Source organism: Zootoca vivipara, chromosome 9 (assembly GCF_965207765.1).
Source record: "Zootoca vivipara chromosome 9, rZooViv2.hap1.1, whole genome shotgun sequence".
Taxonomy (NCBI): Eukaryota; Metazoa; Chordata; class Lepidosauria; order Squamata; family Lacertidae; genus Zootoca; species Zootoca vivipara.
The window spans coordinates 5,196,556-5,220,552 of NC_142592.1; the positions used below are offsets into that span (position 1 = coordinate 5,196,556).

General features: G+C 41.3%; 1 protein-coding gene across 4 annotated transcripts in view; it reads left to right on the forward strand.

Annotated features, from left to right (window-relative positions):
- Positions 1-23,997, forward strand: part of MAGI2 (membrane associated guanylate kinase, WW and PDZ domain containing 2) — a 598,953-nt gene that overhangs the window by 366,546 nt on the left and 208,410 nt on the right. For all 4 annotated transcript variants that reach the window (XM_088676955.1, XM_088676957.1, XM_088676954.1 and 1 more), the window contains one exon: positions 2,991-3,070. In XM_088676955.1, coding sequence (XP_088533081.1) covers positions 2,991-3,070 — 80 coding nt within the window. The remainder of the gene's footprint in view (positions 1-2,990; positions 3,071-23,997) is intronic.

Genomic DNA, 23,997 nt, shown 5'->3' on the forward strand with positions numbered 1-23,997 from the left:
GAGGCATGATGGGAGAAAGGGAAAACTCCATAGTGTAAAGAATGCAAACTGGTTCTTTAAACCAGTCTCTACCCTCTCTCTCCCATTTAGTCTGTTTGTGGAAGGTGAGTTAATTGCCTCAAAGCTGTAAAGAGGCCCATCTGTTATCTGATTAGCCCTGATTTACATTCAGATAGCTGGGCTGTGGTATGCGAAAGGGGGGATTTGGAATAGGCCAAAAAGGATCAGGTGACCCTTCTCCACCTGAAGGTCTGTAGTACATCAATTAGACTGAGAAGAAATGAGGAGTCACCCTCAGACATTCCAGGGTCCACTTAGTTGCCTAACTATGGACAGCTGTGAGTTATGCTTTACACCTAAAGTCATTGGCAAGTCTTAATTAATACAGTTATTTGATTGGTTCAAAAACGGAACCCCATGGGGGCAAATTGGATAAGAATAGTTGCTCCCAGTAATGGAACTTTGCAAACTGCAGCTTGCCAAAGACTGCTCAGCATGAGGCTGTGAGAGGGAGTGGTCTGCGGACCCTCGTCACCCTACGACTTCATTTCATGGGCAGAGGGATTTCTTCTCCTGTCTCTCCCCCTAAGGTGCTTGCGTGAGAACGGAGAGGTGGTGGCAGAATAGATTCTACTGAGTTTGTTTTGGCTACATTTTGCAGAGGTTTTTGCAACTCTTGCCATTCCCACCAAATTGTCCGTTATGAGGAGCAGTGGCTGGGAGGGGCGAGGGTTGCTTAAACATGACAGGGGCCCCACATGAATCATGCTGGATGAGCTTTGGCTGTGGCCCATAGGTTCCCTATTCCAGCAGCAGAGAGATTCCTTCCAAACTAATTAGTGAATTTAGTACACAAGCTATAGGAGATTATAAAGAGTTGGGTTTCACTGGATGTTCCCCCCCCCCAGCCCCAGTGATAAGGTCAGCTGGATTCTTGGCTGACCGAACAGTAGCCAGCTAGGGAATAAAAAGTTAATGGCACTGAAATAATCATCTCTTTCTGGGTACTCTTCTTGTATCCTTCCACTCCATCCTCTCTGCCAGTGATAATTTGCCTTCAATGAATGCCTTGAATGGATCGCCTTGAATGAGTGCATGAGTGGCACAAATGCCTTGAATGAGTGGGTGAGCAGAAGGTGACGTTTAGAAAATAATTCTTGGTTTTCTTATTTCAAAAGTTCGCTGTAATTGAAGCTTTGGGTTGGTGAAGGTTAAGTTTTAAAAAGCACAGTCTGGGAAGTTGAATGCAAGTGGGTACTATGAGTTCAGAGGAATGGAAGCTACAGGGTTATAAATGCTCATACTCTTTGCAGCAGAGTGAATGGCTTGCTTTCTTCAGCCAAGGGGAGAGGGCAGAAGAGAGAATCACACAGCACTGTGGGTTTTTTATAGGTACAACCACCCAGAGACCTCCAGGTATAGGGCGGTATATAAATTCAATAAATAAATAAAATACATACCCTCCCAGTGTCCCTATTTTCCAGGGACAGCCCCACAATTACAAAAGCCACCCCAGCTTCTGATTTGATCCCAGAATGTCCCTATTTCATACGCCAGTGATACCGTCACCAAGCTTGGGAGGAGGATGAGCTGGCTCTTGTTCTGAATGGCGTCTGCAAGGGACCATCGTGTTGCCTCTCCATGGTCTCTTCAAGGCCTGGTGACAACCTTTAAAATTTCATCAGGCATTTTCAGTGAGTTTCCTAATTCCAGGTTTAGGGAACCTGACTGTACATTGCTTAAATGTTACGGCATTAAGCAGCATATACATTGCAGAATTAACTACTTATCTCAAAGTAAAGCAGCCACAGTTAAAACCCAGGGCACCACCATTTGCATCCAGACTGTCCCACCAGTTGAGTCGTGAGTATAAATCAGTAGGAGCAATGCATGTGGATTTTTGCAGGGCATTGAGATCTTTTCTCCACCAACACTACCCTTTTTGACAAAGGGCTTACATGCATTTCTAAATTAGTCAGCAAATGCTACATAAATAAAAACCTTAATAATTCAGCAATATGTAAACTAAACAGTACAAAGTGAACAGCCTCCCAGGATGTGTGTAATAAATAAAACATGCATTACAAAGGACTGACTGTGTGTTCATGAAAGAGGAAGAGAGATGAGAGTATTTATAAGAAGAATTTAAATTCCTTTAAAAAATGGAACTAATATTACTTTCTCCTTTCTGGTTTATGGTCCTTATGTTGCTATGACACTATAGATTCACTTGGCTGTAAAAACAACAACAACATGATAAGCATTTTTCGAAAATCTTGTTATGTAGCTCCTTAGCTATTCTAATAATCCATTCATTTGGGAAACTTCTCTTTGTGATCAGTATTTTACCAGCTTAGTCAGATTCTTTCTTTCTAAAAGGCTATGCTGGGCTTTGTAGAATGAGCCACATTATTACTTCCAGTTCTGCAAAATGTACTTTTATCATGGGAGCGGAATTAGATTTGGAATAGATAACAGTTGGTTAATCAAAGCGTCATTAATCACCCTGTTAGAAAATGGTGACTTCACTGCTTCAGTTTGCATCTTATTCTGAAAGTATGGCTGCTGGGAAATAATTGTCCTCTATTTATGAATCCTAGAGCTCTAAAATAAATTTTAAACCCAAACTCCAGCAAATGGGCATGGAAGAACTGTTGGTTGCACCCCCTTTCAGCTGGAGAATGCTGCACATTCCTTTTGCCCTAGATGAGTTTTGCATTTTCAATTAGGCTAACTTGGCAACATTCTGGTTGATTTTAATAAAAATAGCTGCTTTGAGGACGGGGAGTTTAAGCTGCCAAATTCAGAGGTTGCCTTCCACAATTTCTCTGCACCTCCTTCAAGTCTACTTAGACCAGTAAGCAAATCAAGTATATTGATTGCAATTTTGCATCAACCTCCCCCCCTCCCCCCTCCCCCACTGTATCGGAAGGAATAAACTTGGTTCCGTTCGGCATGTGTCTGATCAGGGTGATCTCCTTTCTTTTCAGCCATAACACAAAGACAACATCATGGCTGGATCCGCGACTTGCGAAAAAGGCTAAACCTCCCGAAGAGTGCAAAGAAAATGGTAGGCTATTAAGTTTTCATTGTTGCTGCTGAAAGAAAGAAAAAAAAGATGACTTTTATTTGCTTGTACTGTAGATTGTAGAAAGTATTTAAGGAATGAGGGGGGGGAGGCATTTAATTACTGCTGTGGTTGTGTGTGTTCCTCAGTTCTTAATGTACCATGTTGTTCTGCTTCTCTATGTAATATCTGTTCTGAAGTTGATATCGATAATAACAAGTGTGTGTGTAAGGGGGGGGGTCATTTGTAGCATATTTGACTCTTGGGCTGCCTTTTCTCCTCTTTGGATCTGCAGAGTGCTCTTAGATCCCAAGCTTTGAAATGTGTAAAACACACAGTGCCGAAAGCTATTGTGACAGAGATGGTGTATGCATATTATGATGTGATTTGCTTTGCAAAGGGGCAGTTCTGTGCCAGTTAAGCAGTGGGCAGTTTAAATAAACCAACATTTACTTGGCGGGAGGGAGAGGGAGAGGAATGAGAGGAGGGGAGGGAATGTCAGATCAGTTGTTTCTTTGGTTAGAAGGATATTTTTAGCCCCTTGGAATCGTGTACAACAGTGAACAATTATTTAATGATTGTCCTCTATATGACTGTGTTAGTAAAACCATGGTGATTAGTGTATTTGTCAGGACTAACGACTGTTACCAAGTAAATAATACAGATCTGTTTATCTTCATAAGCGACCCATTTTTTCAGGTTTTCCAGTACAAGCAATGTGCATGCAAATTAGGTCGGTCAAGCCATTTTAAGTGCTAAAAATAGCTGCTGAGATTTTTTTTTTATAGCAATCATCTATAATTATATTTAGGGTACCATGAACAAGAATTTTGTATGAAGCAGTCCTTTCTTTAAAGTAGCAGGCTACAACCTTAAAATTATAGAATCAGTCAGAACCTGAAAACCCCCAGGCTGGAAAAATTCCCCAGAGGTACTAATCCATTTTCCGTTTAAATACTAAGGAGAAGACCATATCCAGATTTCCCCAGAGAACTTATCTTTTCGACTTCCATTTGTATCTGTTGTTTCTTATCCTGCTTTAGAGAGCTGTAATTAACACTTGCTTTGTGTCTCCTTTATGACAACCTGTTAGATATTTGAAACAGCACATCACTCACCCAGGCATTTATGTTCTCTGAAGGTGAATTTTCACTGTAATTTTATGTGAAGAAAGTCATCACGAGGTGGCAGATTAATATTGATGTTGTGAACTATACTGTAGAAAATGTTAATTTTTAATCATTTTTTTTTAAAAAAACTAAAACAAAATAATGTAACTCCATCCTAATTTAAATAAAGTGAGCTCTTGCAGCTTTTCATCATAAGTTGTGTGTTCCAAACCTGTTTTTTCTTTTTCTTTTTCGGTTATCTCTTTGGAATTCCCTCACATTTCTGTGCTCCTTAAACAGCAGCTAATAGATGCTTCTTAAATTCGATGAGATGCTCCAGTCTAAGGATCATCTGGTGCTCTGTAGAGTGTTGCCATAACCACCAGTGTCGTTGCTAATAAGGTGATACAAAAAGTAAACTTGGGCCCATTTTCCCCACAGAAAGCAATTTTCTGATAGATTTTTTGAGAGAAATGTTTTTGGAGCTTCAGAACTGTTCAGCCATTTACTGGAGAATATTCGGTGAAATGGCCACCCCAGCTTCACCTTTTCTGAATTTTGAGTGCATCTGTCGATCCGGTTTTAGTATTGTTTAATGTTATTCTAAAATTGTTGAAGGGAGCAAACGGGGTTGGTCTTTCCTCCTTCTAGTCTTCCTCTCTTCATCCTTCTACATGAACTAGCACTAGAGTTTCATCCAACAAAACAAAATTTATCAGAAGAGAGTTTTCAGAGTGAAACTGTTGGAGAATTTCACTTCCACTCTAAGAATATTTGGGGAATGTTTCAGCCAATTCCAACATATATCTGGTCCAAGTGATGGCCTGTGCGACTGAGACCTGAGATCTGTAAAAAATTGGTACTTAGCTATCCACAAGCATTTGCAGTTCCTGCATATTCCAACATCATTTTCACCTCTAGGATATAGCAAAATACATTTCAAAATGCATATTTTGAGAGAAAAGTTAATCATATTTATTTAGATCTGTACTTTTGTTCAGATTTTAAGAGATTCACAAATAAATGTGGAAAGATGGTGGAGCAGATTTATGGAGAAACCATGCTCCACACTGCACCCAAACATTCCTTTTCTGTGCCTTTTTCGCCCTTCTCCAAACTGGTGTCCTCTAGGTGTCCCAGTAGCCTCAGAGAGAATGGCTAATGCTTAGAGATAACAGGAACCCCAAGGGTCATCTATTCCACACAAACCCTGCAATGCAGAAATCTCCGCTAGATCGTCCATGGCAGTTGGTCATCCAGCCTCTGCTTTAAAATCTCCAATGAAGGAGAGTCTACTACCTCCTGAAAGAGTCCGTTCCACTGTTGAACAGCTGTTACCATCAGAAAGTTCCTCCTTTAAGGGTTGCTCATCCATTTAAGCTATTTTAACTGACGTTAACTGAAGTTTGTGCTGGTATATTCACAAAGCATATTCGCAAGATAAGGTATATTCACAAGATAAATGAGAAAACAAGATTAGCTTGAAATAAACAGTAGGGGCTTTTGTTTTTTTAAAAAAAATTGCTTTCTTGATAAATAATAATCTGAGTGGAAAACAATGAAAGCCAAATGATTTCACTCAAAACATGGATTTAGGGGCCAAACATGCCTAAGTTATAGAATATGCCAGGTAGTTTCATTTTTGCTATTGTTATCATTAGCTTTGCTTCTACGTTATCCTGAATGAGGTGGTTGCCGCCTCCCTTCTCTGTCATTTCTCCCATGCCACTTTGGAGATGTATAGATTGTCTGCCCAAGCAGTTAGTACAGCGGAGGAAGTGAGGGTGGAGGCATAGGTGAGACAAAGTGCATTTCATGGGCAGAGGTTTCCCCCCACATCAGCTTTCTTAAATAAAAACAGTGGCTCCTTATACTTTAATCCTTGTCTGGGTGGCATTGCTCCCCCTTGATGACATCCTCCCCAGACTGCCTGTCACTTACAGCAGGTTGCATGGTGGAGTACATCAATATGAAGCTTCAGGAGCCCCACATTCTTCACATGAGTACATTTCTGTGTTCATTGATGTACAATGGAATTTGGTGTGACGTGATGAAGACTAAATGGCAATATATCTCAGGCCACACACTTCAGTATAATGACTAAATATAGTTTTGAATCCCTGACAAATTATTTTCCTAATCTTGAGTAGAACACAAAGTAAGTGAACCCCAATTCAATTCTGTCTATTCTTTATCCTCCAAAACAGGGGTCAGCAACCTAAGGCCCATGGGCCGGAAGCAGCCCGTGGAGGTTGTTTGACCGGCCCATGAGCTGTCCCCGAACCGAGATGCCCGCTCGTGCACTGTGCTAAATCAATGCGGTGCGACAACTCACTTCTGTGGTGCCAAAAACCACATCTGCGCATGCGCAGATGCCAAAAAAAATTGCAGGTACTCATATGCACATGTGATCTGGCCCCCGGAGGGATCCCTGCGGGGCCGATCTGGCCCAGGCAAAATGAACCTTCCTGACCCATGCTCCAACACATCCCTTCTAAATGCCACAATGCATGAGAGGTTTAACATAGAAGACTTTTATGATCCTATTCTTGACATTGTGTCCAAGCCAATCTTAATTTTTATTACTCCATCTCTTCTAGGAATATTTCACAAATGCTCTTTTAACCTTGCTCACTAGTGGAATGGGAGTGGCATGCTTCATAGTGCAATAAAAAGATGGTTTTCACTTAAAATTAAACCAAAAAACCTGAAGGGTCGTTGGTGGGCTTTGTGAATTTTTACCAGACAACATTTTGTTCTTTATATGTATCTGTATGCCTTTGTATGTCTGATCATAAATATATTGCTATTGGGACAACAATTGACTAAAGATTGTAATGCACAGTTAGAGTATACTGTATAGAGAGTTTGTTTAATACTCATTAGATAGTTTTGTGATTATAAAATATGCACATGTGTAGCCGTCCTAACCGGCACAGTAGCTATGGATTTTATAATCAGATAATGGAACACCAACACTAAACACACAAAATGCATTGTAAGAAGAAATCACAGCCTTGGTTATTTTGTTTTCTCTTCTTTGGGCCAGGAGATGGACACTAGGTTCCCATTCACTTGGTTTTTGCTTTACTTGGTGTTCCAGGGGATCAATGAGCTTCTTAATTTCTATGATGAAAAGGAAACCAATACATATTCCTTTTGTTTAGCACTTCTACGCTTTTGCCAAGACATATAAAGGCCAGGAAGTAGTGTTGTGTTATTCATGAGAAAAAAACTGCATGATTCTGTTCTCCAGGGATCAGAGGTAGAACAATATTGTGCATGTGTGGGCTTCTCTTTGTATTTTTCACTTTGGAATGAGTGCCCAAATAAGTTGCTTGGCAAGACTATTGTCATTTGGCAGGCATGCAGAGAAAAGTTCTGTTGACAAGATTTGCCACATCCAATGTAGTTACTAAGCCCTTGTATCGAGGTGCCTGGGAGGAGACACTGGCCATTTGGAATAACTCTAATTTTGTGCCCATCTGAGAGGGATCTCAAACCAAGCCTCTAGCAACTGGTCTTTGGCACCTTATATTCTGTGGCCAGCCAATCACTAATGGCCAGCCAATCAGGCTAGGTTCCCAACCTAGTGAAGAGGCATCGCACCCAATAAAACATCTAGCCTAGCCTCTCCGTCTGAGCAACCAGCTGCACTGAGTAGCGACACCAGCTCTGTCTCACCTGCATTGCATTGTACACACTTCACCTCACCTTTCCTTTTCCTCGAACCTGCCCTGCCCTGTCTCACCATGATCCATCTCACTTTATCTGTCCAATCTAGGGTTGGAGCTCCAGCCTGTTCATGACCACACTTCCTTCTTCTTACCAACATGGTTGTTGCCTTGCATTTTGCCATCTCGGCCTCATGCCAGATAGGCTCCCACAAGCCTGCAAATTAAGAATGTTGTACTTGATTCAAATCAATATGTGGCTTTTAACTCCCTCCATTCCACTCCATTTCCTATGAGTCCAGTGGTTGCCATCTTTTGTATGAACATATGTAGTGAAAAAAGAAAAGCTTCATCTGTTCAGTTCATCTCATTCACTTACACTTTTTTCAGCATAAAAGGTCAACAGAAGCAGGGTGGCTTCCTAAACTCCCATAGATGTTCAGTAGATGCAAACAAACACAACAATTCACGCCATTTTATAGGACATACCCGATACAAAATTTCACAGATGGAGTAATTTAAATGTGTAAATGAGGGTTGAAACTGAGTCCAGGGGTTTTTCTCCTATGCCGACTAGAAGAGCCTTAAGATGCTACTGGATGTCTGTATACTAATGCACAATGTCTGTATACTAATGCCACAGAGCATGGGAAATAAACAAGATGAACTTGAGCTCTTGGTACAGCAAACTAAATACAACATAATAGGCATCACTGAAACCTGGTGGGGTGAGCCTCATGATTGAAATGTAGTAATAGAGGGATACAATCTATTTCAGAGAAAAAGACCAAACAGGAAAGGAGGAGGAGTGGCGTTATACGTCAGGGATCTGTGAAGAGATCCAGGATTTAAAACTTCAAAGCCATATTGAGAGTATCTGGGTCAAAATTAAGGGAGAGAAAAATAACAGTGATCTCATTGTGGGATCTCATTGTGCGATCTTCAGCCATCTCAACCCTTGCTTTTTCATGCAAAACCATTTGCAGTCGTTTGCGGTCATCAACAGCTATCAGTCAGTCAATCACCCATTTCCACCACCCTTCTGAGTGATCCCCCCTCCCCATCCCCACCCCTCCCCACCCCTTCTCTACATAAGTGCCTGGAAACTTCCATTTCACTGTATCTGAAGAAGTGTGCATGCACACGAAAGCTCATACCAAAATAAAAACTTAGTTGGTCTTTAAGGTGCTACTGAAGGACTCATTGTGGGAGTTTACTATAGATTCCCAAGCCAAACTGAGGACACAGATGAAGCCTTCCTGGAACAGATGACCAAGCATTAAAAAGGACGTGAGATAGTAGTAATGGGGGATTTCAACTATCCTGATATTTGTTGGATGTCAAACTCAGCCAAGAGCATAAGGTCGAACAGATTCCTCACTGGCCTTGCAGACAACTTCATTGTCCAGAAAGTAGGAGAAGCAACAAGAGGATCAACCATTTTAGATCTGATCCTAACCAATAGTGATGATCTGGTTAGTGGGGTAGAAGTGGCAGGATCATTAGGTGGGAGTGACCATGCTCCTCTGGAGTTTATTATACAGTGGAAAGGAGCAACCAAGCATACTAAAACTCAAATTCTAGACTTTAAGAAAGCCGACTTCAGAAAACTTAGGGAAACGCTGGGTGAAATCCCATGGACAAAAATACTAAAAGGGAAGGGAGTTTATGATGGTTGTGAGTTTTTTAAAAGGGAGATATTAAAAGCACAACTTCAGGCAATACCAATGAGACGGAAACATGGAAGGTGCCTAAAGAAGCCAGGGTGGCTATCTAAAGAACTTTAAACTGAGTTAAGATTTAAAAGGGATATGTACAAAAAATGGGAAAAGGGGGAAACCACCAGAGAGGAATTCAAACAAATAGCCAGCACATGTAGAGACAAAGTCAGAAAAGCTAAAGCACAGAATGAACTCAGGCTTGCTAGAGAGGTTAAAAGCAACAAAAATGGCTTTAATGGGTATGTTCGTAGCAAAAGGAAGAACAAGGAAACAGTGGGGTCACTTAGAGGAGAAGATGGTGAAATGAGAACAGGGGGCAGAGAAAGGGCAGAACTCCTCAATGCCTTCTTTGCCTCAGTCTTCTCCCAAAAAGAAAACAATGCCCGACCTGAAGAATATGGAGCAGATGATTCAGCAGGGGAAACACAGCCCAGAACAAGTAAGGAGGTAGTACAAGAATACTTGGTTAGTTTAGATGTATTCAAGTCTCCAGGGCCAGATGAATTACATCCAAGAGTATTAAAAGAACTGGCAGAGGTGATTTCTGAACCACTGGCAGTAATCTTTGAGAATTCCTGGAGAACAGACGAGGTCCCAGCAGACTGGAGGAGGGCAAATGTTGTCCCTTTTTCAAAAAGGGGGAAAGAGAGGACCCAAACAATTACCGCCCAGTCAGCCTGACATCAATACCAGGAAAGATTCTAGAGCAGATCATTAAGCAAACGGTCTGTGAGCACCTAGAAAGGAACGCTGTGATCACTAAAAGTCAGCATGGGTTTCTGAAAAATAGGTCATGCCAGACTAATCTGATCTCATTTTTTGACAGAATTACAGACCTGGTAGATGAAGGGAACGCTGTGGATGTAGCCTATCTTGATTTCAGCAAGGCCTTTGACAAGGTGCCCCATGATATTCTAGTAAAGAAGCTGGTAAAATGTGGGCTAGACAATGCTACAATTCAGTGGATTTGTAACTGGCTGACTGACCGAACCCAAAGGGTGCTCATCAACGGCTCCTCTTCATCCTGGAGAGAAGTGACTAGTGGGGTGCCACAGGGTTCTGTCTTGGGCCCAGTCTTATTCAACATATTTATCAATGACTTGGATGATGGGCTTGAGGGCATCCTGAGCAAGTTTGCAGATGACACCAAATTGGGAGGGGTGGCTAATATCCCAGAGGACAGGATCACACTTCAAAATGACCTTAACAGATCAGACAAACTGGGCCAAAGCAAACAAGATGAATTTTAATTGGCGAAATGTAAAGTACTACACTTGGGCAAAAAAATTTGAAAGGCACAAATACAGGATGGGTGACACCTGGCTTGAGAGCAGTACATGTGAAAAGGATCTAGGAGTCTTGGTAGACCACAAACTTGACATGAGTCAACAGTGTGATGCAGCAGCTAAAAAAGCCAATGCAATTCTGGTCTGCATGAATAGGAGTATAGCATCTAGATCAAGGGAAGTAATAGTACCACTGTATTCTGCTCTGATCATACCTGGAGTACTGTGTCCAGTTCTGGGCACCACAGTTCAAGGAGGATACTGACAAGCTAGAACGTGTCCAGGAGGGCAACCAAATTGGTCAAAGGCCTGGAAACGATGCCTTATGAGGAACGGCTTAGGGAGCTGGGCATGTTTAGCCTGCAGAAGAGAAGGTTAAGGGGTGATATGATAGCCATGTTCAAATATATAAAAGGATGTCATATAGAGGAGGGAGAAAGGTTGTTTTCTGCTGCTCCAGAGAAGCGGACATGGAGCAATGGATTCAAGCTACAAGAAAGAAGATTCCACCTAAACATTAGGAAGAACTTCCTGACAGTAAGAGCTGTTCGGCAGTGGAATTTGCTACCAAGGAGTGTGGTGGAGTCTCCTTCTTTGGAGGTTTTTAAGCGAAGGCTTGATGGCCATATGTCAGGAATGCTTTGATGGTGTTTCCTGCTTGGCAGGAGGTTGGACTGGATGGCCCTTGTGGTCTCTTCCAACTCTGTAATTCTATGATTCTATGGACCATGAGGGATTTTAAAGGCTCTTTCAGTCATTTTAGGAGAAAAGCCTCTGGTCTCTGTTTCAACCTTCATTTACATGTTTGGATAAGTTTTTGACACTTAATGGTTCAGATCTTTCCTAGAGATGCTCTGTTTTAGGACAACTGCTTTCAGGTCCTTGACAGACTGTCCAGGAAAACGGAACCCCACCCCCCCACCCCCCAATGTATTTTTATCCATTTTTGTTATCAGATTTATGTGTATTCCACCTTTTACTTATATATAAGCCGGGCTGGCCTTGATCAGATATCACGTATTTGACATTTGTAGAGGTACAACACATTAGTACTTTGAGTGTAGTTGATGTAAGCATGGGAAGATTTTTCCTGGCATTTTTGCCGCTGTATCAACTGATGGCCTGGAGAGAATGAATGAAGTGCCAGCCCAGGCTAAGTATCTTGCCTTGTTGTTCAATCAACATGAGCACCGGAATAAATATCAAGGGAGCCCTGCTTGTAGTTTGCTCAGGAGTATAAGGAAGCCCCAGTAAAATATTTCAATACATATATCTGCCACACACACACACACACACACACACACACACACACACACACACACCCTAGTCAAATCAAGGGGAAAGAAACAGGCCATTAGTGGCTTTGCGTTCCTCATCTTCATAAGAGTTATTCTGGAGGTTGTACTGTACAACTTCAAAATAATTAACAGCAAAAAATATTACTCTGGGATGCCAAAAATCTGAGCCAAAGAAGCGTATTGACCTCAGTGAAACATTTTTTAAAATATATTTTTATTAGGTTTTCAGAAAAATACAATGAAATACAGTAGGGCTCAACTATACCCACAGTGGAAATCTGAATACGGCTTAGGCAGGGGGTTTTCTCAGCAGAAATGTAGCACACTTTTTCCCCGTTCTTTTCCATTACAAACACTTAAGGCCTATTTAAAAAATCATCTCCTATAGATTGTTATCAAACACCTGATGCAAAATGATAGCTGGCTCCTTGCTGTTGTCAGAAACCACATGTTTTCAGACATACTCCTCCTTCATGAATTTAAACATTTACCTCAGAGGCACAGAGACAAAGAGAAACTCATCGTTCCATAATGCCCAAAGCAGTTCTGAAGTATTCACCTTCTCAGTGCACCTCAAGTAAACTGGGACACAACTGACACCCTTTAAAACCAGTATTTGCAGACACACAAACTTTAGCAATGCTTGTTGAACAGTTTACATTTGGTGATGTATAAGAGCTCCGTTTCAAATCCAAATGCAACACCTATTGGCTTCTTACACTGTAAGGGAACTGCCTTTTAAAATGTTGCTTTAGATGTTTTGGCCAGTAATTCTTAAGAAGGAACTTACAAACCTTTGTGGTAAAACAAAAAAGCAGAACTTTGCCTTGGCAGGGCACCCAAACCAAAAATGCTAATCTCTTTAAATACAGCTCAGTGACCCATGAGCCAGTACATGATTTCTTCTGGCTAATTGGGAATGTACGGTATTCACAAACTCACGTTTGTTTTGTGATGTGAAAGACTCACATTTTTGTTAAATTCAGGCGGGAGCTGAGTGAACTGTGGGACTCGGCATCTGGGAGTTTCTGAATATTTTATCTGAAGTAATGAGGAAGATCACGTGATGCGGAATCAAAGCAACTGCTGGAGAGAAAGCCAGCTGGGTGAAGCAGTTGTCTATCAAATAGGTACTGGATTTTGTCTCTGTGGAAAAATTAGAGAACATAATGAACAAAATTAGAAAACCTGTGGAGTAGCCTCCGTGGATACCCATTAGTAGAAAAGAAAAGAAGAATTGATCTTATTAGAGTAAAATTTGTGGAAGCTCATTCTTTATTTATTCTAAAGCTGGGTGGGGAATCTGGCCAGAGGGCCGCATTTGACTCTCAACTGAATTCTGTGTGAACGGCAAGGACGAGTGATCATCAGATTGCATAAATCCCTCTGAGCAGACCATCTCCATGCCTTCCCATACCCTCCAACATTTTTCTGATGAAAATAGGGAGATTCCTAAAGAAAAGCGGGATATTTCGGGATCAAATCAGAACCAGGATGGCTTCTCTAAATCAGGGATGTCCCTGAAAAATAGGGGCACTTGGAGGGTCTGCCTTCCAGAGTGGAGTAGCTGTATTCAGCCCAGACCTCACCACATCAATGGTTACCAATCTGCTCCGGGGCAAAGACCAGGTTGAGGGTCTGTCTGGCCACATGAGTCAGGGGAAGAAGGGGTTCTCCATTCCAATTTTTGGCCTTCCCTCCACTGTCTCTTGCCTTGCACACTACCACTATCATTATTTCAGAAACATAGCCATAAGATTGTCCTAACCACAGAGGGAAACTGGGAAAGTGCCCTGGGGTGCCAAGATGTCAGGGGAGCCTGCCTCAGCTACATACATGTTTTTCAGGAAGAACAACTGCCTACACTTGCAGGAAACATGCAGAGTGGTGAAAGACTAAGACCCAATAAGCATAAGGGGAAATTGGTGCTGAAGCACCTGCAGTTTGGGGGGAAATGGATAGAATGATTGCGGAGTCCATTCCAGTTTCTGTAAGCCACACCAGTGATTTGACACAGAGAAACAAATCTAGTCCACTTTCTACCCAAACTTTGTATGGTGGAATGACTTTCTTCTACTCAACTCTAAGTATGGTTGTATATCTTCAGAAAAAGGACTTAGGTGTCAGAACCTTTTGAACTACATTTTATCTCTTCCCCCAAAGAGAGCTTATTCTAGCTCAAAACACGCTTGAATTCCAGATTTAGCAATGCATTCCATTCTGCACCTATTCGTTTTTAATCTCCTAAGGAAAGTATGAAGCCCCTTCTGAAAATAAAGTCTACTAAAAGTCCTTGGCAATGAAATTTATGTCATCTCATTAGAGTCCCTGTTAGGTGGCAACAGAAAAGTCTCTATCTAATATATCAGGCATAAATCTTCTGAGAAGTTTACACTTCGTTCCACCTTCTCTACATATATCCAAGCAAATATGAATATCCCTTCCTCTTAATGTATTCATAAGCAGCTGGGGTTTCTTCCCTGTCTGACAACTTACCAGAACTGCCATATGGCAACGCCATGCAAATGCTCCAAAAAGATGGTCCAAATGGCAATAACTACCATTCCATTCTTTGTTAACATAATTAAATAATGCAGGTTTCCAGTTTCTGTCACTCTGAATCTGTACACAGCAGGAAAAGGCATAATCAAGCCACAGTACCAGGATTCATTCCCCCTTCCATCCTTTGTTCCACCACAAGGATAATAACGGTATTTTGTCTCCAACTTTGCAACTAGAAAAATGTCACTTGTGATGCTAATACATTTGTTCTCTTAAAAATGGAAACAGTTACAAATATTATTTCACCGTTGATGTACGCACACCATTATCTTTATTTGTTTGTTTTTAGATATGTTGTAAGCCGCCCAGAGTGGCTGGGGAAACCCAGCCAGATGGGCGGGATATAAATAAAATTTTGTTGTTGTTGTTATTTGTTTCCAACCAAAGAGTTATCAGGAATTTTTAATATTTTTTTACTAACTGGTTTTCCTGGCAAACCTCAGTATTTTCTTTTTTTTAAAAGCAATTTATTAAATTTTCCAAATAAGCACATTAAACACATTAAACAAAACAAAACATTCAAAAACAAACACAACACACACAATTTTTCTCTTTTTAAGAATTATTCCCATACCTCGAATTCCCAATGCTCTGCCGAGCTTTGACTTCCCTCCCTCCCCTCATTTGGTTTTCTTTTCCACTCTTATCTCGCAGTTCCTTTACTCCTTATTTAAAGTCATTTCGTAGGATTTATTTCAGTCCTGCAAGTGTCTTTAAACTTCTACAATTCCTCTCCATATAGTCCACAAATTTACTCCAATCTTTTTGGAACTTTGCCTCTCCCTGGTTTCGGATCCTGCTAGTCAGTCTTGCTCATTCCACATAGTCCATCATTTTTGTCTGCCACTCTTAGATCATCGGTAACTCCTGGGTTTTTCATTTTTGGGCTAACAAAGTCCTAATAGAAAAGCTTCAGGTTTTTTGGGGAAAGTGTATTTAAGAATCTTTTTCAATTCGTTGTATATCATTTCCCAAAATCTTTTAACTTTTTTGCACGTCCACCAGATATGATAAAATTCACCATCCTTCTCTTTACATTTCCAGCATGTTTTACTACATATCAGTACTACACCAGTATTTTCTAAATAACGTTGGTCATTATCAGCCTGACCTCTGGTTAGTCATGTCATATCAGGAGGTAGATGGAAGGGGGAGGCGGCAGCAAGGCTGGTGTGGTGTAAAGACACCAGCAGAGCCAGCCTGGCATTCCAGCCTGGCATGTGCATTGTGCTGAATTCTCACCTTCCCCTCTACTTCTCAGTAAGCAGCACCAGCACAACTAACCACCCCACCTGCTTTTGCAGTTGCAGTTCATTCTGTTTTTTATCATGGGGAATGCTTCCATGAAACAGCATCTACATCATCAGAGTGGATTTCACTTTATGAACGATTATGCTACACAAAAAATTGTCAGTTTTTTAAGGTGCCGTAAGCCTTTTCCCCAGTAAGTAGTTTAATGTTTCACTATGAAAAAAAAATGATCAAATAGATATTGAACCTAGCTACAACCTTTTTCTACTCAAGAATGCTCTTGTTGCATTTGACTCTTTTTGTAGGATTATATATTATTATCTGTTAAGATATATAACTGCCTAATGAAAAGAAACAGTTTGATGTGCAATGCTCTTTAAAATGTATAATATTCATGATACGAAATCAATGCAGAAGGCCAAACTGCATTAATAAATTGTTTACAGCAATATAGAGCACTTAGACATCATTCCAGTATTATTTTCATATTTATGATAGTATATGTGATGAGGAAAAGCTACAAAATCGCTTGTGAACCCTGCCATTAAAATTAAAGGAAACAACAGGACCAATGTACATTTTATATCATGAAAACCATCGTCCCAAAAAAGGGTTTTAGATTTACTTTGGGATATAGCTAAGTTTAGCATCACTATTGCTAGTGACGACTCATTCAGTTTCCCCACATACATTGTTGTTTATGTAAATTTGTTTACATTCACCTTCCTGTTTACATATGAAGCCCCAAAACAGCTTGCAACAATAGGGTTGCATCCAGAGCTAGTGTAAGCAGAAGGAAACCTTGTATAAGGAAATGTCCCACTGACTTCTCTTCTTCATTCCCCTGTGGCCCTCCCAAGCCTCTTCTTAGAAGCAGGGAACCCTTGACAACAACAGGAGATGGAGGCCAGGGGTCTCCTGGACGAGTGGGGAATTGTCCAAAAGTGGGTGCAAAGGACCTTTCATGTGCATAGAAAGACCTTGGGCACAGATAAATCCTTATCCATCTTCAACCTACTGCAGACTTGTACTTGAACATAAGGTCCAAGTCAAATATGCAATCACATGATAGACAAGTGCAAGAGATGTGTTATGGGTTGCACTAATTTGAGCCACATATTATGGGCATGTCCAAAAAAATCAGACATTTCTGGGCTCAGATAGTAAATGAAATTGCAAAAATCACTGGATACAAATTACCTCCTGACCATTTAACCATACACTTTGGATATGTGAAAGGTGTCGTTCATCCTGATGATAGAGAATAACCATGCACTTATTGACAGCTGCTCAATTGTCTATTGGTTATAAACTGGGAGACGCTAATCCACCATCTATTGAATATGGGCTCCTAAGGATTTGGGATTTCGCTTCCAAGGTCAAACTTACTAATATTATAATAGCCAGGGAGGGCAGACAACAACAAAAATCAATTCATACAGAAGTGGAATTTGTTTTTCTGGTGTTGGAAAAATACCAGAATACAATACAGGATGTGATGCAGATGTATGATATACTAGGAATGATCTAAGAGTGATCTTTTTTCTACACTTCTCTATGTCTCGCCCATCTTATAGGGGTAGTTAAGTGGGTTTCGTTTTATCTGGATGTGTTGTGTTTTGGAAATTCTATAAATGAGTAATCCTGAATGTGTGGTTGTTGTTGCTATTTCATTACTCCAAATTTTCCATATAATGATTATCATAAATATTTTTTTCTAAAAAAAGAAGGAAGGATTATACTTTGATTACAATGTAACTTAGTGCACCTCTTGTTCAGTGGATTGTATCGAGGACTAATAATTGAGTGGAGTATAGAGATACTTGGTCACAGAACTCCATCCCAATAACAAGCATATTTTCATTTCCTGGTGCAGAGCCTTGAAGGATCAGGACATAAAACAAAAATCAGGCAGTAATATATTTAGCATAAGGCAAAAATCAAACCTCAAAATCACTAGCTATGACATTCCACAAGGAAAGTGGGTTTTCCTACTTTCTGACATCCATGCACTCTGGAAATTGTACTGTCTCACATTAAGGTTCAGGCTTTTAAAAAAAAGCATTTAATCATAATTGTACAAGGATTGTTGTTTAGTCGTTTAGTTGTGTCCGACTCTTCGTGACCCCATGGACCAGAGCACGCCAGGCACTCCTGTCTTCCACTGCCTCCCGCAGTTTGGTCAAACTCATGTTGGTAGCTTTGAGAACACTGTCCAACCACCTCGTCCTCTGTCGTCCCCTTCTTGTGCCCTCAATATTTCCCAACATCAGGGTCTTTTCCAGGGAGTTTTCTCTTTTCATGAGGTGGCCAAAGTATTGGAGCCTCAGCTTCAGGATCTGTCCTTCCAGTGATTATACTCGGGGCAGATTTCCTTAATAATAGATAGGTTTGATCTTCTTGCAGTCCATGCAATTGTACAAGGATAGTGAATCTCAAATTATTATTATTTTCAAAAATATGAAACACGACAAGACACAGAATACTTCTGAGTCCATAAACACTGTGAAAGGCTTATACAAATAGGATTAAAATAATGTTTGTTTGGTAAGAGCTAAATATATCCCCCATTATTTTTGAAGTGGAAGAAAAATAGAATGTACTCTCCCTTCTGTTTGCGCACAGAATGAATCTTTTCAAGGCTTAAGACAAAAATAGCAAGCAAATATTATCACTTTTTTCCATTTTGAACATGCTGACTGCCAATATAAACACAATAACATCACAACAACATTTTTCAATTTTGGTTGGCATGGAAAATTCTTGATAAAATGGAAATTAGATAATGAACCAGAACTTTCAAACAGATAACTGAAAGGCTTGTTACTATTTATTAATCTTTGTGGGCACTGGAGTACTTGCATTAGAAAATAATTTCCCCAAAAGGAGAATATTTGTTTGCACTACACCAGTACTGGAGAATGGATTTGGGGACAAGCTCTAGGATGTACAGTAAGATCATATGGAGCACTTATCACAGGCTTCGCCAATGGGCATATTACCTGAGCACATCCTGGCCATGGCTGACCACCAACACATGCCAAGGTAGAGGCAATGGAAAGAATGAATATGTTCTCCACAAAGTGTCATTCCCCCATGGAAATGTAGTTATAAGGGTATAGGAAGCTTGCCTTATATCTAGTTAGACCACTGGTCCATCTAACTCAGTATTATCTGTCTATTCCAGGGCTCCCCAAATTAAGGCCCAGGGGCCGGATGCGGCCCAATTGCCTTCTAAATCAGGCATGTTTTACATGAGTAGAATGTGTCCTTTTATTTAAAATGCATCTCTGGGTTATTTGTGGGGCATAAGAATTCGTTCATTTTATAAAAAAAAAAAATCTGACCCCCCACAAGGTCTGAGGGACAGTGGACCGGCCCCCTGCTGAAAAAGTTTGCTGACTCCTGGTCTATTCTGACTGGTGGCTCTCAAGGGTTTCAGGCAAAACTTGCTAGGAAATGACACTGACCATTTGAATGCAAATCATGTGTGTTGTACCACCGAGCTATGTCTCTTCCCTTCCTTATAAATGAAGGGAATTCACTGAGTAAAGGAAAGTGTGTGTTTTTCCCTCTCTCAAGACACTGTGAACAAACAACATATAGATTACCAGTGATTTTTCAAGAAATTGTACTGTAATCTGGTTCACATTAAAAAAAAAACACTGAGGCTACATTTGTGCATGAACACTGTCTTGGTCCGTTTGACAAAACGGCACAGCAATATGCTCTACGTTTGATTCGGAAACACTGCAGAAAAAGCACTTTAGGCTCTGCTTTTCCGAGGTTTTGTGTAACTTGATCTCTCATGTGTGTCTGTGTTTTGCATGGATGCTCTAAAATGGTCAAACAAAATTACATAAATAGCTCAGTTAGACACCTTTCTTTTTAAAACATATTTTAAAGCATAAATACATAAAGAAGTGTAAAATAAAACAAGGTAAGAGTGTAACAAAAATGAACTGCCCACCCTTGTTTTTTTAGGGTATTTAAAGTACAACTGAGAGCTAATATGTATCATGTTGTTGTTGTTTAGTCGTTTAGTCGTGTCCGACTCTTTGTGACCCCATGAACCAGAGCACGCCAGGCACTTCTGTCTTCCACTGCCTCCGCAGTTTGGTCAGACTCATGTTGGTGGCTTCGAGAACACTGTCCAACTATCTCATCCTCTGTTGTCCCCTTCTCCTTGTGCCCTCCATCTTCCCCAACATCAGGGTCTTTTCCAGGGAGTCTTCTCTTCTCATGAGGTGGCCAAAGTATTGGAGCCTCAGCTTCACGATCTGTCCTTCCAGTGAGCACTCAGGGCTGATTTCCTTCAGAATGGATAGGTTTGATCTTCTTGCAGTCCATGGGACTCTCAAGAGTCCCCTCCAGCACCATAATTCAAAAGCATCAATTCTTCGGTGATCAGCCTTCTTTATGGTCCAGCTCTCACTTCCATACATCACTACTGGGAAAACCATAGCTTTAACTATACGGACCTTTGTTGGCAAGGTGATGTCTCTGCTTTTTAAGATGCTGTCTAGGTTTGTCATTGCTTTTCTCCCAAGAAGCAGGTGTCTTTTAATTTCATGACTGCTGTCACCATCTACAGTGATCATGGAGCCCAAGAAAGTAAAATCTCTCACTGCCTCCATTTCTTCCCCTTCCATTTGCCAGGAGGTGATGGGGCCAGTGTTCATGATCTTAGGTTTGTTTGTTTTTTTGTTGTATCATAGGTTACACTAAACCGAATTTGCTAGGCTTTTGCACTTATTAAGAGTCCCCAAAGACTCTGCATATTCTGTAGTATGCTACAGAAAACATATCAAACACAGCAGAGACATGAGAATTTAAAAAAAGAATATATTTCACTGATTTTCCAGTGATTAATTTGATTCTGCTCACGGCACATCAAGATGGCTCTAATTTAGGGGATGAGACAGGGTTATTCTTTCAGTTTTTATTCTTTCTAGGAACAAGGAAGAATGTTATGGTAGCATATAAGAGAACTAAGAAACTGAATCTCATTCCCAGTCCTTTGGTGAGAAGGCCATATATCAGAGCATCATGTAAGCTTTAGGAAGTAGAGTAGGGAATAGACATATTTCACAGTGCTGTGCACAGTGGGGTAATTCATGCTTATTTTGAACAAGTCAGATAACTCCCAAACGTACCATGCTCCAGAGAGAAAGGGTAAGTGGTCTAGACAGAGTTTGACCCAAGCTCTTGGATGCTCTTTTCCTCTGGGATATAATCATTATTTATTCATTTACCAAATCCCAATAATTTAGGATAGCCACTAGCAGATGTAATTCACATGTTCCTTAAAAGTCTCACAATAAAAATACTCCACATAAGTAGATCCAGGGAAACTGCAGAAGGGAAAACTGAAGTTCATTTTGTAAAGTTTGGCACTGCCTCTAATTCACGCTAACCAGTTGCAGTATTTACAAGCAAGCAATTCCCTCCCACCTCCCATAAATCAGACTACCAGTAGCTAATGGCTTTGAGGTTCATGCCATTTCATTTAAGTGAAGCTTACACCAGTGTGGTGTAGTGGTTAAAAGCGGTGGACTTGTAATCTGGGGAAATTGGGTTCGCTTCCCCGCTCCTCCACATGCAGCTGCTGGGTGACCTTGGGCTAGTCACACTTCTCTGAAGTGTCTCAGCCTCACTCACCTCACAGAGTGTTTGTTGTGGGGGAAGAAGGGAAAAGGAGATTGTTAGCCGCTTTGAGACTCCTTAGGGTAGTGATAAAGTGGGATATCAAATTCAAACTCCTCCTCCTCCTCTTCTTCTTCTTCTTTTTCTTCTTCTTCTTCTTCACTTCTGTAAGCCATTTGGAAATTTGTGCTTTGCAGGCACCTAGTTTCAGTGCACTGTGTTAGTATGATGTAATTAATTTGCACTGAGTAATTGAAATGAATTAATACATAATTACATACAGTAGTGGCTGTTGGGGTGGTGCTCTGCTGCTTACCTGGCCTGGTAACAGAGTCACTGCAGATTACTGGGAGGGAGAGTAGCAGAGGTGAGCATACCTGCCAAGTGCCTCTCTGAAAAATAAGGGATCGGACCAAAAGTAGCATACCAGAAGTAGCGCGGCGGCCATTTTGGAACTGGGCGGAGCATGCTCAGAAGTGACTTTTGATGCTGCTGTGCCCAGTTCCAAAATGGCCGCCGCACCAGAAGTCGCGCTGCAGCCATTTTGGAACTGGGCAGAGCAGCATCAAAAGTCGCTTCTGAGCATGCTCCGCCCAGTTCCAAAATGGCCGTCGCGCCAGAATAAACCGGGGAAAAACAAAAAAAATATCGTTTTTTCGGCTGGGGACAGCCGGAAAAATGGGGGTTTCCCGGGGAAAACGGGAGACTTGGCAGCTATGGAGGTGAGGTGTCAGCAAGGTTGGCACAGTGCAGATGGGAGTGCTAGATTGGCTCTACTGGTTCATTTCCTGCCACCTTGCTCATCTCTCTCCCCCTCCTGCATGGGCGTAGACAGGGGGGCAGGAGGGGGCAGCTGCCCCCTCCCTAGAAGCAAAAAATTGATGTATTTTACAGACCATAACCAGCACTTTCCCCCTCCAAAAACTGAAGTGGAAAGGGCTTTGCTTTAGCAAGAGCAGCTAAGTCTTCGCTTGCTGGGGGGGGGGACCCAGCTGTAACAAAAACACATCAAATAAATAAAGCAAAGTGGCTACCAGTAGTTAAGTAGTTAAGACAATGGAGTAGATATCTCCAGGCAAGTTTCGATAGCTGGCCACTTCACCCTATTGTTCTTCAGTGGAAGTTGTTAATGAGCATTCAGGAATCGCATTAAGAGTTCTATTGAGGATTTAATGAGGGTGCAGAAGATTCAATTTGACTAAGGTGGCTCTGCAAGGCTAAAAGGAAGTGAATAAGAAAGGGGGGGCTGTAGCTTTGACAGACACAGTGATGTTTATAAAAAGCAGTGGTGTTCCAGTCTGCCCCTCCTCCTGCATCTGTATACTGTAAATCAGGGGTGGCCACCTCCCAAGAGACTCTGATCTACTCACAGAGTTTAAAACTGGGAGTGATCTACCCCCTTTGGGGGGGGTTCAGGTCAAAGCTGTTGAGTTTTTTTAAGGAAGGGAAGCCCTGTTTTGGGGGGTTTAGGTCAAACTTGTTGAGCTTCTTTTAGGAGGGAGGGAGGCCCATTTTTGTTTAGGGCTTCAGGTCATAGTTCAACTTTTTTTAGGGAGGAGGAAAATTTTGGGTGAGCTTTTTTTAGGGGTGCCAGTGACCTACCAGTGATCTACCACAGACATCCAGTGATCTACTGGTAGATCACAATCTACCTGTTGGACGTGCCTGCTGTAAATCAAGCAGAGAGAAAGCTGCTTACAAGGCTCCTTACAGGCGTACCGGTATCTTCCTCTTGCTGCAGAGTTCCAGCATCACAGCATCACCCAGAGGCACCCACAAATATGAGTTATCCCTCTCTCTATTTCTTCCTTCCTTCCCTCCCTCTTCCATCCTTAATAAAATAAGGGGGGGGGCAGATAAACCCCACATAGAAAGCCCATCAACATGGGGGGATGATTCTTTCAAATACAGTATTTACCAGTAATTGGGGGGAGGGCCAGAGGCACCTAGGCCTCTAGGAGTTGGCTGCTATGTCTAGGAGTAGGACAATTCAAGAAAGCAGAATGATGCATATGCTATAGTAATATATCAATAGAAAATAGGTAGGCACTACTTCATGACACCAACAATGTTTTCCCCAACCTTTTCATCATCTTATAGAAAGTTGAGCAGTGAAGACTTGCTTGTGGAATGCTTTGCCTACCTCCGAAGTGGCCAGACTTCAGACCATTTGACTAGTTTGCCATTTTCTGCCTAGAGATAAATGTCTCTATAGGTTTCTCCCTTCTGGATCACCAGATGTGTCTCCTGCTTCTTCAATTTTGCCCACTTTTGGAACCGTGCACTAATTTGTCAAGCCTTTTCATGCTGCATTTGGTGCTCTAATCTTTTACAGGAAAGCTTCACTCATTTGAAGAAATATGCTTTCAAAGACTAGCTTTTT